We start from the raw sequence: 14,829 nt of genomic DNA on the forward strand, positions 1-14,829 counted from the left end.
AAGGAGCTACCCAACCAAAACCGGCAATTACACAAACAATAATATGTTAATTCTTTTAAATTGTTTGTGTTTGGGTACCAAATTAAAGTTTGTTTATTAAATTTCATAGGAAACATCTATCAATTTAATATCACCATTTTGCAGGCTGCGCACCCGTCCTGGAAAGAAATCGCTAATGGCCCGGAGTCCTGGAAACCTACAAACTACTGTCACCTATTTCCCAGCACTGTGGTCCTGATACTCAGTGTCACTGATGGAAACCAAACAGCGGCCATAAGCCAAGGAGTCCCTGGTGAATTTCTCCAAAGCACAGTCCGGACAAGCCGTGCGCCCGGGTGAAAGCATTTGGAAGTGTGCGCGGTTCCTCTGCCCTCCGGGCCGCGCGTCCGGAACGTTCCTGGCTGTCAGGTGGGTGGCGACAAGGCTCGGCAGGGAAGCGCTGCCTGGCAGCACAGCGTGCCCGCGGGGCGGAGAGGGACCAGCCCGGCAGAGTGTGGCGCGTCCCAAGGCCGGCAGTCGCTCACCTTTGTTCGCCCGCCCTCTCCGCGAGGAGGAGAGCGCGGGCCAGGCAGGAGTGCGGGGGGCTACCTCAGTGCTCCGCAGGCCCTCCCCAGCGCCCCGGAGGAAATCCGGAGGCAAGCCAGAGCCGCTCCGGCTCCCACAACCGCAGCCAGGCTGAGGGGTCAGCAACCCCTTCCCGAACACAAAGGTTGGGAGGCGTAAGCGCGAGCGCTGGGGGCGCGGGTGCGTGCGCCACAGAGCACGCGAGTGTGCGTGTGCGCGCGAGGGTGTGCGTGTGTGTGTGTGTGTGTGTGTGTGTGTGTGTGTGTGTAGGGGGAGGGGAGGAGCGCTCGCGAGGGTGTGCGCGCGAGGGTGTGCGTCTGTGTGTGTTTGTGTTTGTGTGTGTGTGTGTGTGTGTGTGTGTAGGGGGAGGGGAGGAGCGCTCCAGCCCGTCTTACCTCTCGAAGATGAGCCGTACCATTAACATGCAGAAGGCCAAGGGGAAGGCGAGATAGAGGTCCTCAGCCTGCGGGAAGGTGGCTTCCTCCGTGTTCTTCAGGTCCGCCCAGGTGACATTGTGAGGGAGCCAAAACCTCTCGTTCCAGAACCAGGCTAAGATTCCTGCCATCTTGCTTTGTCCAGTCCCGTCCTGGGCTCCCGCGGCCCGCCGAGATCTCCGCCACGCAGGGCGCCCGGGGATGCGCGCGCGGCTGGCTAGAGCCTGTGCCGCCGCCGCCGCCTCCTCCGCGGCCGCTGCTCTCGAAGGCTCGCGGCGAGCCCCGGTTCTCTCCTCCCTCTGGCCGCGTTGGGAAAAGGAGCCGCCTCGCCCGTCACATGGCAGCCACGGCCGCTGGCCCTGATTGGCTCGTCCTCGCGTCAAGCAGCCAGGCACACGCGGCCGGCTAGCCCACGCCCCGAGGGCAGGGCGCAGCCGCTGCGCTCAGGGCGCCAGGGCACCGCTCTGGGGAGTGCCGCCCGGCCCCGCGCTCACAGTGCTCTCGAGCGGCGCTTAGGGCAGCGACCTGGGTTCGGCCGCCCGAATCCGTTCCGGCCCCGGGGCTTGCTCGCACATGCTCAGAACGCCGGCTTCTGCCGCGCTGGAGTTTCAGGCGTTTCGGTCGGCTTCCCGTGCGCGTACAGGCGCTGGGGAGGCAGGTAGGGGTCGGGGCGATATTCAGATCCACCCTTGCGCCGAGACAGAACAGCAGAAGGAGAAGTAGGGGGCGCAAAGAGCAAAGGAGGAAGAAATAGCAGGTAAAGAGTCATCCACTCCAGCGCTTGGAGAAGGAGGGGGAAAATCGGGTTCTGGGGCAGGATGGTTTGGCAAGAGGCGTCTGCCTCCACGCCGCGCCCGTCTTTCCCCATCTCTGACCTTCCAGCCTGGTTTTACTCCGCTCGTCACCACAATCCGCGCCCCCAGGGAAAAAGGCCCTCTTTTAATTTATGAGGTGGTAAGAGAAATTAGGCACTTAACTGCTGTTTGATAACGATGAGATGATGTTGATGATGATAACAACCGCAGCCTTCTGTAAAACTGCCCCACTAAATGAACCTCTCAGAAGATGGCTCCCGACCCCGTTTTGGCTTGGCCCATGGGTAGTGAACCTGCACTCTGCTACTTGATGGGCTTGTTGTTAACGCCTTTTGCATCGGAAACCTTTAAGGTGTTAAGTCTTTGAGGCCTAACCCAGGCACCTTGACTCCCACGATACGTTTCCTCACTGATAGGGAAACCATGTGTGGATCAATTAGGTGGTACATGCAGAACCTGGTTCCAGGGAATACTTTGTTGATTTTTCTCACAAACGTTCATTTCCTGCCTGGTTCTGCTAGTAAGTTCTACTGGACCCTTCCAAGAGGAAAATAAACAGGCTCTTAATACTTCTTTACCCTCCCTCCCCCTCCAGCTACCACCCTCTTTTCACTCCTTGCCTTTAAAGCGCAACTCTAAAGAACTGCCTATATCTGTTGCTTCCACTCTCTCCCCTGCATTCGCTTTCGAACTTCTGTTTGAGCATTTGCCCCTCTTTGCTGCACTGAATTGTTCAAGGTCACCAATGATCTCCATGCTGCTAAACCCAAAGGTCAGTTCTCAACACCTCTTATCAGTAGCATTTGGCCAAGTTTGTCAGTAGCTGCCTTTTGAAACACTTTCTTATCTTGATTTCCAGAATCCACATTCTTTCTGGTTTTCCTCCTACCTCATGACCGCTTTTGCTGAATCTCCTTTCTGGTTACTCCTCACTCCTTAAAGTTGGTGTGGCCTAGGAGTCAGTCTTTTGTCCTCTTCACTTTTCCACCTGTGTTCATTTACTTGGTGATCTCCAGTCCCATAGCTTTCAATGCCATCTGTGTGGCTTTCAGTGTCATAGTGATTGCTCCCAAATTTGTATCTCTAGCCATGAACTTCTCCTTGAACTTCAGCCTCCTAAGTCCACTATCAAGTCAACTACTCCCCTTGGATGTCTAAAAGCCATTTCCTGTCCAAACTACTAATCTTCCCCCTAATTTTTTCCCCCTCCTGTCTGGAGTCACCTTTTTTCCTTTTCTCTCTCATATCTCCTTTATAATCCATCACGTATCCTGTCACTTCCATCTTTAAACCGGAATGACACCATCTCTCACCACTTCTTCTGCAACCATCTTGGTCCAAACCACCACCATTTCTCTTCCGAGTTACCCTAGTAGCCTCCTAACTCCCAATTTCAACACTTGTCCCTCTACAGTCTATTCTCAGCTCATGTGATCCAGTTGAAATGTAGTAAAATCATTTCTGTGCTTAAAACCATACTGCTTCCCCATTCCTCCTCAGTTGGAAGCCAAAGTCATTTCAGTGACCAAAGATGTGGCTCCATGTTACCTCTCTGACCTCATCTGTTCTCCTCTCTCATTTCCCTGTCCCTTACTCAGTGTGCTTTCATCACACTGGCCTCCCTGCCCTTCCAGCAAAACACCCAGCATGCCTTCGGGCCTTTGTACTTGCTTTGCTCTGTCTCTGGAACTTTTCCCTCAAGTATCCATGTCCACTCTTTCTATAATGCCACTCACTCGGTAAAGCCTTCCCTCGACACCCTAGTTAATCTATAATTGTCACTCCCCACCCCTACTCTTCCTAATCAACTTTCTTGCTTTGTTTCCCTCCAAAGCGTTTATCACCATCTAACACAATTTATTTTTTACTTTTTTTTCAATTGGTCTCCCCACACGCACTAAAATGTAAGCTTCTGAAAGTGAAAGATTTGTGTCTATAGCTGTTTTATCCCTAGCACTTAAAATAGTGCCAGCACATAGTAGGTACTCAATAAACTATTGAATTAATGAATCAACACTATTCTAACCTCACAAAAATCTCTAGGAGAGGAAAAAATCTGAATAAATAATAGTGTTAAATGTTTATAAATTCATGTGAAGAATAGTGTGGGCATAAAGAAGGGCTTCATCAGTTCTAAAGTGGGGTAGGGGTGGTGTCCTTGAAGTGGGTTCATCAGGTAGTAGTTCATCACCATCCTCATTTGAGACCATGTACCCAACTGCTCATTGTTACTGGTGACTTTCCAGGAAAATGCCTTGACACCAAATGCATTCTTGTAGGCCACAGAGAGGAGTTCTATTAAGGTCTCTTGCCACCTTTGTGGCAAAAGGTCATGTCATGGTGGACCCTGGCCTTCTGGACCAGGCAAACCCCTCCACGGCTGCCACTGGTTCCTCATGTCACTCTCATGTATGACCTGATAGGACCTTGCCTTCTCTGCTTTCCCGAAAGACCCACTGTGTGCCCACACATACACACACACACACACACACACACGCACACACACACACATACACACACACATATATGAGGAAGTGTTGGTGACTTAGTGCCCTGGGACCTGAACTTTGATCCTGGGCAATGGAAGCCAGTGGTACATTTTCATTCTTTTCCCTCCCCTGCCCTGGGACACACACAGTAGCTTCAAACAGCCTCTCTGAAAATGTCCTGTGATACACAGCGCTCAGCTTATTTCAAAACTGTGGCCAGCTCAGGAATTGCCTTGTATTTCCTCTCTTTCTCTGTCTCACTCTCCATTTCTTTCATTCCTGCTTCCCTGAAATTACACCTCCCTGGAAATGCTCTTTTTTTCTAGAGAAGCCAAACTAAGATCATGTTGCTCTCCTATTCATCAACTCTGAGAAGGTGGTGAGATTTCAGGAACATTTTGAAAGATAGCTTTTGTTGGACCCTGGAAAGAGAACTCACGGCTTATCTGTGAATCTTGCACAAATCACTTAGTTTCTAAGAGCATGTGAACACCCTCCTGCGTAAGCTGCAAGTACCTGTCTTGCCTATGTCACCTGACTATCATGAGGTTCACATGAGATAATATATGGGAAAGGGCTCGTAAACTCTTAATAACCTCTATACACATGCACAGTGCATGTTGTGTTTTGCTTTTTTTTTTGCGGTAAGTGGGCCTCTCACTGTTGTGGCCTCTTCCGTTGAGGAGCACAGGCTCCGGACGCGCAGGCCCAGCGGCCATGGCTCACGGGCCCAGCCGCTCCGCGGCATGTGGGATCTTCCCGGACAGGGGCACGAACCCGTGTCCCCTGCATCGGCAGGCGGACTCTCAACCACTGCGCCACCAGGGAAGCCCTGTTTTGCTTTTTTATGAAAAACAATGGATGAGCAAGTGAAGCACATCTGTTGGCCAGATTTACAATCTTCAGTTACTTCCTTGTTTTCACACCTAAGGGACTGTATTCATTTAGAAGGCCATATTTTTAAAGCAATACTATCTTAAAATGGACTTTATGCAGAAAACAACAGGCAAGATAGTGAAGGATATGGAAATCTTGAGGAGACATTTAGTATACATGTTAAGTGCACTAACTTTGGAGTTTTACAAAATGTAGGTTTAAGTGCTAGCTTTGCCAATAATAGCCTATTCTTCCTTAGAAAAAGTTCTTAATTACTTAACCTTTTAAAATCTCAGTTTCTTCACATGTACAAAAGGAATAATACTATTTACCACATGGGGTTAAGGTAGGATTTAAGTGAGATCATGTAAAGTGTTTAACAATTATATGGAGGTGGTTACCATTATTATTATGTACTGTCGCAATGTGGTGAAAATTCCATTGTTTCAGGGGAAGAAGGATCAGACTCTGCTGGGATAATTTACCTTCACGGCAGGCTGAGGCTTTCACATCTGAGGATGAGCAGGCCTTTACTTCTGAGATTAGTGGAATTAGCTTTCACTCAGCAGGGGAAGTGAGGATGATGTCAGGAAGGGAGAGACAGGGGAGTGGAGGGAGATTTCAGAAGCCTGTGCACCCTGCGTGAGATTCTTCCTGATGTTTTTGCTGCTAAGCTGCCATAACGTATTAGACACAAACTGCTGAAAACCAGTGATGTTTGGGAGAAACTTGTAAAGACACCAAGTTTTGATATAAGCGGCTTGTACAAACATGAAAGCCGGAGGATGTAAGCCGAAAAGAATTTGAAAAATTGTGGAGATGTATTTTAAATCTCAAGAGGTCAAGAAACTGGAATTTGAGTCAGGTGTTAAGCAGCCGGTGTAGTCCACAAGGATAGCTGTATCCAGTCACCCTGTGGACCATGGCAGAAACTAGGGGAAAGAAGATTCTTGGGAGGCCTGATATGTACGTTCCAAGATTGGAAGGGCTGTCAGGTGGGGGCAGTTTGACTTGATCTGTGCGGATCTAGAGGGCAGAACTTGGAACAATTGGCTTAAATATCTGCAAGGCTAATTTTATCTCGGTAGAAGAAATATGCAAAGCTGGCCAAAAATGAATCAACAGTCTCATCAAGCAGGGAACTTCCTATCACGGGAAGTGTTCAGGCAGGAGTCTACCTGTTAGATATGTTGGGAAAGCATTCCTGTCTGAAACTGACTTGGAAATGGATGCCTTCTAAGCTCCCTTTAGTACTTTGGAGCTAACAGAAAACACTATTTGGAGAAGAATCTGCCTTGCCCTATGAATTTTTGCAGTTGGAAGAAGACATGAGGCAATGCTCTAATACTTTAGGACCTCTTCCGTACTTAATTTCTACTCTCTTAGAGGGGAGAGGGAAGAGGGAAGAAGGAGTGAAGGAAGAGGAAAGAAAGAAACAGAAGGTAATTACTGTGGGACAGAAATACATTCAAAAGTTAGAAAGAGAAATTTAAAAGTCCAAAATAATAGATCACTTCTTGCTAAAATGTTCTGATAAAGCCTAAAAGGGCTGGAGTATGTTGCTAGCTGCCTGCAGGATCCCAGTTGAAAACAAAATCAAAGGACTTAGGCCACATGGTTATATTGGCAGAGTCTGTTAGTTACCGGCTTCCATCCCTAGCACTTTGAACATTTTTCTGTGCTGTTTTTAGTAGTGGGAAATTAGACATCAGAAATTACTCTGTTATATGCTATTTGAGAACTGATACTACCTCAGATGACTGTGTTCTTCCTTTCCTTCATTAGTTGTTAGAGTTTAAGTTCATCCTCGCGTGGATCTAAGGAGGGTAGAATTTCAAAGATAACCTTTCCTTGCAATCATTTAGTTTTGCCTTCAGAACTGCATCTAAGGCAAATGTTCACGTCCATGTCTAAAATAATCATTACCAGGAAATCTCAGTATATATTAAATTAAACTCTACATGCTCATATTTGGAAAGTACACATAGTTTTAAAAGTTTTTCCCTTTGAATTAAAAAATATGTAAATCTGCATAATAACCAAACAGATCAGCCCTCTTTCATTGTTAAATTAAGTACAGAGTAGATACCTAGATAGGAGAATCATATCGTAAATATTCCAAGGAATTAATTGATCTCATTTAATTGAATTTGAGACCAATAAATTGTAATACCTTCTGCTGCCCTAATTACATGTGACATTGTAAGCAATCAGCTCCCTGTGATGGATGCGTCTAGGCTGCTATGTTTCTATTTGTCTCACATTTTTATGATCCCTAAATTCACTTAAACTTTAAAATGCAATTAAAATACAGCATAATCGTGCTTCCCTGGTGGCGCAGTGGTTGAGAATCTGCCTGCTAATGCAGGGGACACAGGTTCGAGCCCTGGTCTGGGAGGATCCCACATGCCGCGGAGCAACTAGGCCCATGAGCCACAACTACCAAGCCTGCGCGTCTGGAGCCTATGCTCCGCAACAAGAAGCCGCGATAGTGAGAGGCCCGCGCACCGCGATGAAGAGTGGCCCCCGCTTGCCACAACTAGAGAAAGCCCTCGCACAGAAACGAAGACCCAACACAGCAAAAATAAATTAATTAATTAATAAACTCCTACCCCCAACATCTTCTTTAAAAAAAAAATATATATATATATACAGCATAATCAAGATTGAGAAAAAACAAGCTTTCAGAAGTCTACACAGATATGAGTTATGAGAAGATTTAGGTACTCTGATTTCACCAGCCATATATTTTTCAGAAGGCCTCCCCAGTGGTTGCCACAGAATTATTAACAAAATCCAGCGGCCCTGGAGCTTCCTAATGCTTGTGAATGATTTGGCTTAAAGGTTTTTGCAGTCCTCATTTGCATTGTAAAATGGACTTCAGCTCTAAGTTTAAGAAGTTTTAGACGCTTTGACATGGCAAGATGCCATGAGAATATTTTCCCTGTGGGGAAACGAAACTCAAATGTGCTAATTAAGGGTACTTAATATCCCTCAAAATTAATTCTTTGTTACCTGCAGTGGTTTAATTATTCCCTTATGGAAAGCTCAGAAATGACCTGAATCTTTAAATAGCAGTGGACTGCTTGATTCTGAGTCAACATCCACTTTGAAGATATTTCTTCTACTCGTTGGCTACAGCAGTGGCCCAAGAGAGGAAGATTTTTCGATGACGCAATAAAACAGTAAGACAAATTTTCCCTGGTGGTTTGCGAAATCAGCTTCGTTAATATCATCATCCCTCACATGAGAGAACCTTCCAGAAAAAAAATTTATAGCGATAAAAATGAAAAGAGGGAAAGAGCTACAGTTAAACATCAGGCAATTCTAAGCTCTGACCACCAGAAGCAGTCAGCCAGCCCTGACACTTTCCCCACTAGCAGCCTGCCCTTCCCAGAAAAGCAAAAATCAGATGTCCTCAGAAGATTTTGGTTGAACTGAGAGAGAACTAACCATATACAAGGCTGTTTATCTTGAGAAATAAACTTGAGTGTTATCCAGGTAACTGTTGTTTCTCCTGGAATTCTTCTTGAATCAGGTATCCCCATGTAGCTATGGGACACACTAAAAAGCTCTAAATGTAGGTACATGTCTTGAGTTCAAATGTCACTTCCTCTGGTAGCCAACTCTGACCACCCAATCTAAAGCTGCTGCCCAGTCACTCTGTCACATCCCCCACTTACAGTCTTCCCATCACTCACAGCCATCTGATATCTTCTTGTGGGTTTACTTATCTACCAGTTTGTTCCTGTCATCCCACCTCAAACGTGCATTCTGGGAGAGCAGGGCCCTGGCCATCCTTGTCACTGCTGTACCCCAAGCTTTGAGCAGCCCTTGAGTCATGATGGCTGTTCAGTAAATCATTGTTAAAGGAGGGGAGTGTAGATTTTTTTTTTTTTTTAATGTCAAACCCCTCTAACAATCAAAAAAAGATTTATTCTGGAGCCTGAGCTAGGAAAGGAGCTGGATATCCTGTGGCAGCAACCTGGAATCCGTGAATTTAATCAGGATAATGTGCGAGGACCCAAGTCCCCTGCACACACCCAAACCTCTGCACCAAAGCTGTCCGCTCAAGCGAGTTTGACCAGAATCGGTCGATCAATTGATCACTTGGCAGGACTTGCAGGGTTATCATTCTCTTGGGCTGGAATGTTATCAGCTTAACCCTCATCTATCTCCTCCCTCTGGAGCGGTCAGTGAATCTCTGGAACTCTCGGTCTAACCCTATTTTGACCTACATTTGATAAGGTCAAGTGTGAGGCATTTCCTAAACTTAGGAAAACTAGGCCAAATGCCCTGCACAGACCCTGGGCCTACCTGTGTCCTAATGTACACCTGTACTTCTGCTACTTCTCTCCTCTTAATTTTGTTTGGGCCACAGAACCAAGGAGTTCATTCCACTGGGCTGGTGAACAGTTTACATAGGAGTGCATGTATGTATTATCTCCTCAATTAATCTTAACTTAGCCAAACATATAGATATGGTTTTCTGTGCCTTCACTACCCCCTTAATTTAGTCTCTAACCAATAACTCTTTTGAGGGGTTAACTAACCTTCAAGCTGCAGGCCAGAGCTACACAGAACCTGCGGGGAAACATAGTAGCTTGTGTGGAATTAGACCATTTGTAAATTGTAGTCAGTTTGAAAAAAGAAAATTTCATTGAGTCAAAAAGCCTGCTTTATCTCCTTGCAAGAGTTGATATTCGAGCAGGAGGTACAGATAGAGTCATTTGCTCAGGCCTTCCAAGGTTACCCACGGTAAAGAGACAATACGGTCAGGGCAGACATCGATTTTCTGGATTTCAGACCATCCTCAGAAATACTAGTTAACACAACTCTTCATAGATCCCAATGAAGAAGACCTCTTCTCAGTATCAAAAAGGAATAACAAATCATTTGGAAAAACTTCATGTCTTAAGCGTCAAGTAATGGGAATTTGTTTCAATTCTTGCAGGCTAAAAATATGAACAAACACCACTGAAAAGGCCTAGAAAAAAAGGCCCTAATGGTGAAGTAACACTTTTCCCATCTTGCTGTCTTTTCCCAGGTCACCTTCAGACAAGGGGCGGATTTCCTCCCACATGCATTCTTCCCCCTTGCAAAACTTTGCCCTCTCCAGGAATGACCCATGGTCAACATTTGGCCTCTGCTTGAGAATTTAAGGACAAATCTCAGCCTTCCTTTTCCTGCACCATTAGAAAATGTCTAAGTAACATGAGAACCATCCAAAAGACAAAGCCACAAATATCCAACTCAAGGAAACAAAACCTGAAGATTTTGGCAAGGTGTCCATGGATTTCTGCCCAATGCATCTGGCCTTCCCTTTGGTCTGCCCCAACCAGCTGGGCAGTAAAAGAGGTGGATCCGGAGGACTCATCCATTAGAGGGAATACAGGGCCTGCCTGGTATCTGAAACACCTACGCAATCTGCCACTACTCTGTGCAAGAGCCTCTGCCTGGCTCTCCTTGTCTACAGGACAAATCCAGACTCCTTCATAGGTAAGCAGGGCCCACAAGTTGACTTTCCATCTCTCTTTCCTAATCCAACACTTCACTTTCCATCTCTTTCTCCTAATCCAAATCGTTGAACTTTGTACCCATCCCGACAGCTCAACCTTCCTCTCTCACACGTGTACTTAAACAAGTTTTTTTCTTCTTCATATTATTTCCTCCTGTTTAGAATGCCTTTCCCTTTCTTCTCTACCCATCAAAATTGTAGTTGTAAGCTAACTTCTGTCTCAAAAACCACCTTCTGAAATTTAGATCACATCAGAGTTAGAACGAATCCCTCCCTACCTGGCGTTAACATTGGGCATTCCACCAGGCAGGTTGTCTTTTCTCTTGAACCGCTGGCTCCTTTAGGGCAGAACTAGTTCTTATTTCATCGCTATTGCCCCAGGGCCTAGCAGGGATTTTTGCACATAGCAGGTATTTAATGAAGTTTGGTCTAATTGTATTTCTTAGGAGAACAGCCTCTAACAGCTAATTTAGGGTGGGAGACAGTTGATATGAATTGTTAAAAGAGTTCAGGAGTAAGAATGAAGTTCACCTATAAATCCCAGCTTCACTTCTTACAAGCTGTATGGCCTTGGAACTAACTAAGTCTTTAAGCCTGAGTTTCCTCATCTGAAAAAAATGGGGTATATTTACATCTGTAATACATAAAAGTATGTACCTCATCTAGCTATTGGAAGAACTAGATAAACACGTTTAGCACGAGGCCTAGCACTTGGTAAGAATTCAATACGTGTTACTTCTCCCCTCCTGCCTCTCCCCTCCCCCGTTCTCCTCTTTTGCTTCATTACTCCTCCTCTTGCTATCTTAATACCATAAGGGGAAGGCCAGCTGTGGACTATAAACCTGGTTACCTCTCCCACAGCTGGGCTCCATCTCTAGGCTATGTCTTAGGAAGACTTTTCCTTCTTGCAAAGAATACTGTAACTGTCACCGAAATGTGGCCTTGTTATCTTGGAGTGGAGAGAATTTGTCTTTGGGTTAACCCCTCTTTTGTTTGAGAAAACTACCTCACTAGCTCTTTGAGACATACAAATGAAAAGTAAATGTTTACCCATTGTTTGGCTAGAAACCGTGAGGTCACCAATAATTGGAAGACCCATGTTTAGCACTCAGAGTTGATGTTTGGTGTGTAAGTTCTTGTATTATTGAAGTGAGCTTCTTCCTGTAGACTTTGTTGCAATTTGTGTGTGTGTGTGTGTGTGTGTGTGTGTGTGTGTAAAGGAAAAAAATATTTCTAAGCCTTGCAGGAGTGAGTTTGGAGAGCCAGGCTGAATTCTTGCTTGTCCTAGCTAGCACTGGGCTTGGGAGCCAGGTGATGTGAGTTGTTTTGCTTTATTTTATCAGCATCAATGGCAGGAAAGGGAGACTGATGTTGGGGTGAAGTTGAAGGGCGGCCTTTCATAGAACCTTGTCACCCTCTGGGAAGGGCAGTGCCGTTCCTCTGCCCAGGTGACAAGACAGTTGGAACAGAGTCATTTCTCCCACCTCTTTGCAAAACCAGCTCCCCTCTGCCTCCCCCAGCAGCTACTGGAGCAAGAAGACCCACCTCTGTTGTCACTGTTGCTCTCAGAAGTCCAACCACTGGCAGAGAAAACTAAGAACGTGGTAGCTGTTATGTAGTGGCCTGAGGCACAGATGGGTTGGTGGGCATCTTTAGGAACTATAGAAATAGTGGGGAAGAAAGGGAAACATTTCTGGGAAGAGTGAGGTCAGGGACGTGACTTACTGAGCTCTTGTAACTTGGATGTTAAAATTATTGTGACCTCATATTACCATCCCCAGTTCCAGTTTTATAAAATCTGCGGCATGCTATTTGAATAAATAACTATTTGGTTTTAAAATGGATTACTATTTTTAATTTATTTTTTTTTAATTTAAAGCCAGAAAGAATTTGGGGTGGGAGATAGCATAGCATGGTGGGGTTTTTGTTTGTTTGTTTGTTTTTGATAGGTAATAAGTGGATTTATTTAGAGGGAAACACACTCCACAGACAGAATGTGGGCCATCTCAGAAGGTGAGAAAGGCCCATAGTGGTTTTTTTTAAGAGAATGGATTCTGGAAATCAGCATATTTCTATCTTGGCTTTTCTTTTTACTAGTGTAATCACAAGCAATTTATTCACCCTCTTTAAGCCTCTGTTTTTTATCTGTAAAATATAGATGTGTGGCAGGTTGTATCTTCCAAAAACAGCTGCACCAGTATATATTTCATCTCACATGCTGTTCTCATGAAGTGACTTTGACCTTCTTTCATTAAGAGATGGGACCAGTAATCCCTTCCCTTGAATCTGGGCTGAACTTTGAAACTGCCTCAACCAAAAGAATGTGGCAGAAGTGATGTGACTTCCAGCTAAGTTATAACAGGCAATAGGCTTCCATGCCTGGCTCTCTGTCTCTCTCCCAGCCTCTAAACCCCAATCGCCATGTTGTGAGGAAGCCCAGGCCACATGGAGAGGTCATGTGTGGGTGTCCCTGTTGACATCCCCACCAGACCCTCAGCTGACAGCCAGCATTAACTTCTCGACATGGGAGTGGTCGATTCTTCAGATGATTCCATAGCCCAGTCTTCAAATCCTCCAGCTGAGATCCCAGACCTCATGGAGCAGAGATAAATCAAATTTATCATGTTCTTTCTGAATTCTTGACCCACAGAAACCATAAGAGATGATAAAAGATTACTGTTGTTGTAAGCCCCTAAATTTTGTGGTGATTTGTTATACAACAATAGGTAACTAAAATGAGAGATAATGGTATGTAATCCATGGTGGTGTTATGAGAATTTAAAGAAATAGCACAAAGCTTAGCACAGCAGTGAGGGCTCAAAAACGTCAGATGCTTTTATTATAACAAAAAAAGGCAGTTCCTAAGCAAAAATTTGAGGGAAATGAGGGCTCTTAAGAGACCTTTTCTGGGTGTCTTAACAGATAACCAGGGGAAAGAGAAGTTGAAATTGTTGAGGAACCCACGCTAGAAGCAGAGATCTGTGGAGCTGGTGCGTGAATAAAATCACGTGAAGATTTGGTTTTCCCTCTCTGGAAGAAGTCCTCTTAAAATTCCTGGAGCCAGAACCTCAGGATGGGAGAGAGAATATATGTGTCGGGGCCACTGTCATATCTGCACCCTCACAGTGGTTGGCCCACCACCCTGTGGTGAGCACCAGTATTTAAGAGAAGCTAGCTTCTGTATGTAATTACAATGACCTCTCCAGTCAGTTACTCTCCAGGTAACCTGTACCTGTACATGCAGGTCTAATATTAGTTTCTTGGCATATTTCAGAAAGGTATCAGACTGTCATAAAGCCCTTCTGTAAGGACTGCTTCAGTGGGAACTTGGAGATATGTCAAGCTTGTCCTGTATCACTAAGGTAACAAGAACTCCATCATCCTCAAAATTGGCTCTAGTTTCAAGAGCCATCCATCATTTTGATGAAGATAGATGTGGACCACTGAATATTCTCCTAGTGTTTCCAATGACCAAGGATATCAACAGGAAAAGGAAAGACAATGGCCAGTTTATACTTCTAATCTTTTTCCCCCATACACACAAAAAAAGGTTATAAAGTATTATAAAGTCAGTAACAGAATAAGGACACTGAAAATTAACCGGAAAATATATCTTTTTCCCCCGCTGTTCCTGAAGGTGTGTTGTGTAAAATTTGGGATTATTTCAGATTTATAAACAATTATTTTAAGCAATGATTTGAAAAGAGAGGCAAGACTTTAATGGTGGTGTCTCTGGCATAGTAGCTGAGGAAATGGTTTTTAGGTTAAATGTCATTTTAACATCCTTTAAATCATCCTTTAACCCTACTGATGTGGCACGTGCTAGTAAATTTAGATACCATCTACTGAGTGCTTTTCCTTGTTCTAAGCACTATACTAATTTCTTTGTATGCATTACTTCATTATAATCCCCATCACGATCAATCTTATGAGATAGGCATCACAAACCCCAATTTTTTCTTGTGGAAATTGAGAGTTACAGAAGTCAAACAGCTTCTAAGAGGAGCTGAGATGGGATCCAAAGACCATGCCTTGCCCATTACTAACTTTAGCTGAGGTTGCTTCTCCACTCTGCATGTGCAAAGGCTGCTTCAAGACTCAGCTCAAGTGTCACCTCTTCTTGCATGGTTTTC

General features: G+C 45.1%; 1 protein-coding gene across 2 annotated transcripts in view; it reads right to left on the bottom strand.

The window, feature by feature from the left end:
- Positions 1 to 1,129, bottom strand: part of CERS6 (ceramide synthase 6) — a gene marked incomplete at both ends in the record, with an annotated part of 316,660 nt that extends 315,531 nt beyond the window's left edge. For both annotated transcript variants that reach the window (XM_082658771.1, XM_082658770.1), the window contains one exon: positions 960 to 1,129. In XM_082658771.1, coding sequence (XP_082514897.1) covers positions 960 to 1,129 — 170 coding nt within the window. The remainder of the gene's footprint in view (positions 1 to 959) is intronic.
- Positions 1,130 to 14,829: the final 13,700 nt, after the last annotated feature.

This window comes from Grampus griseus (assembly GCF_964374135.1).
Source record: "Grampus griseus genome assembly, chromosome: 7".
In the NCBI taxonomy this organism is placed as follows: domain Eukaryota; kingdom Metazoa; phylum Chordata; class Mammalia; order Artiodactyla; family Delphinidae; genus Grampus; species Grampus griseus.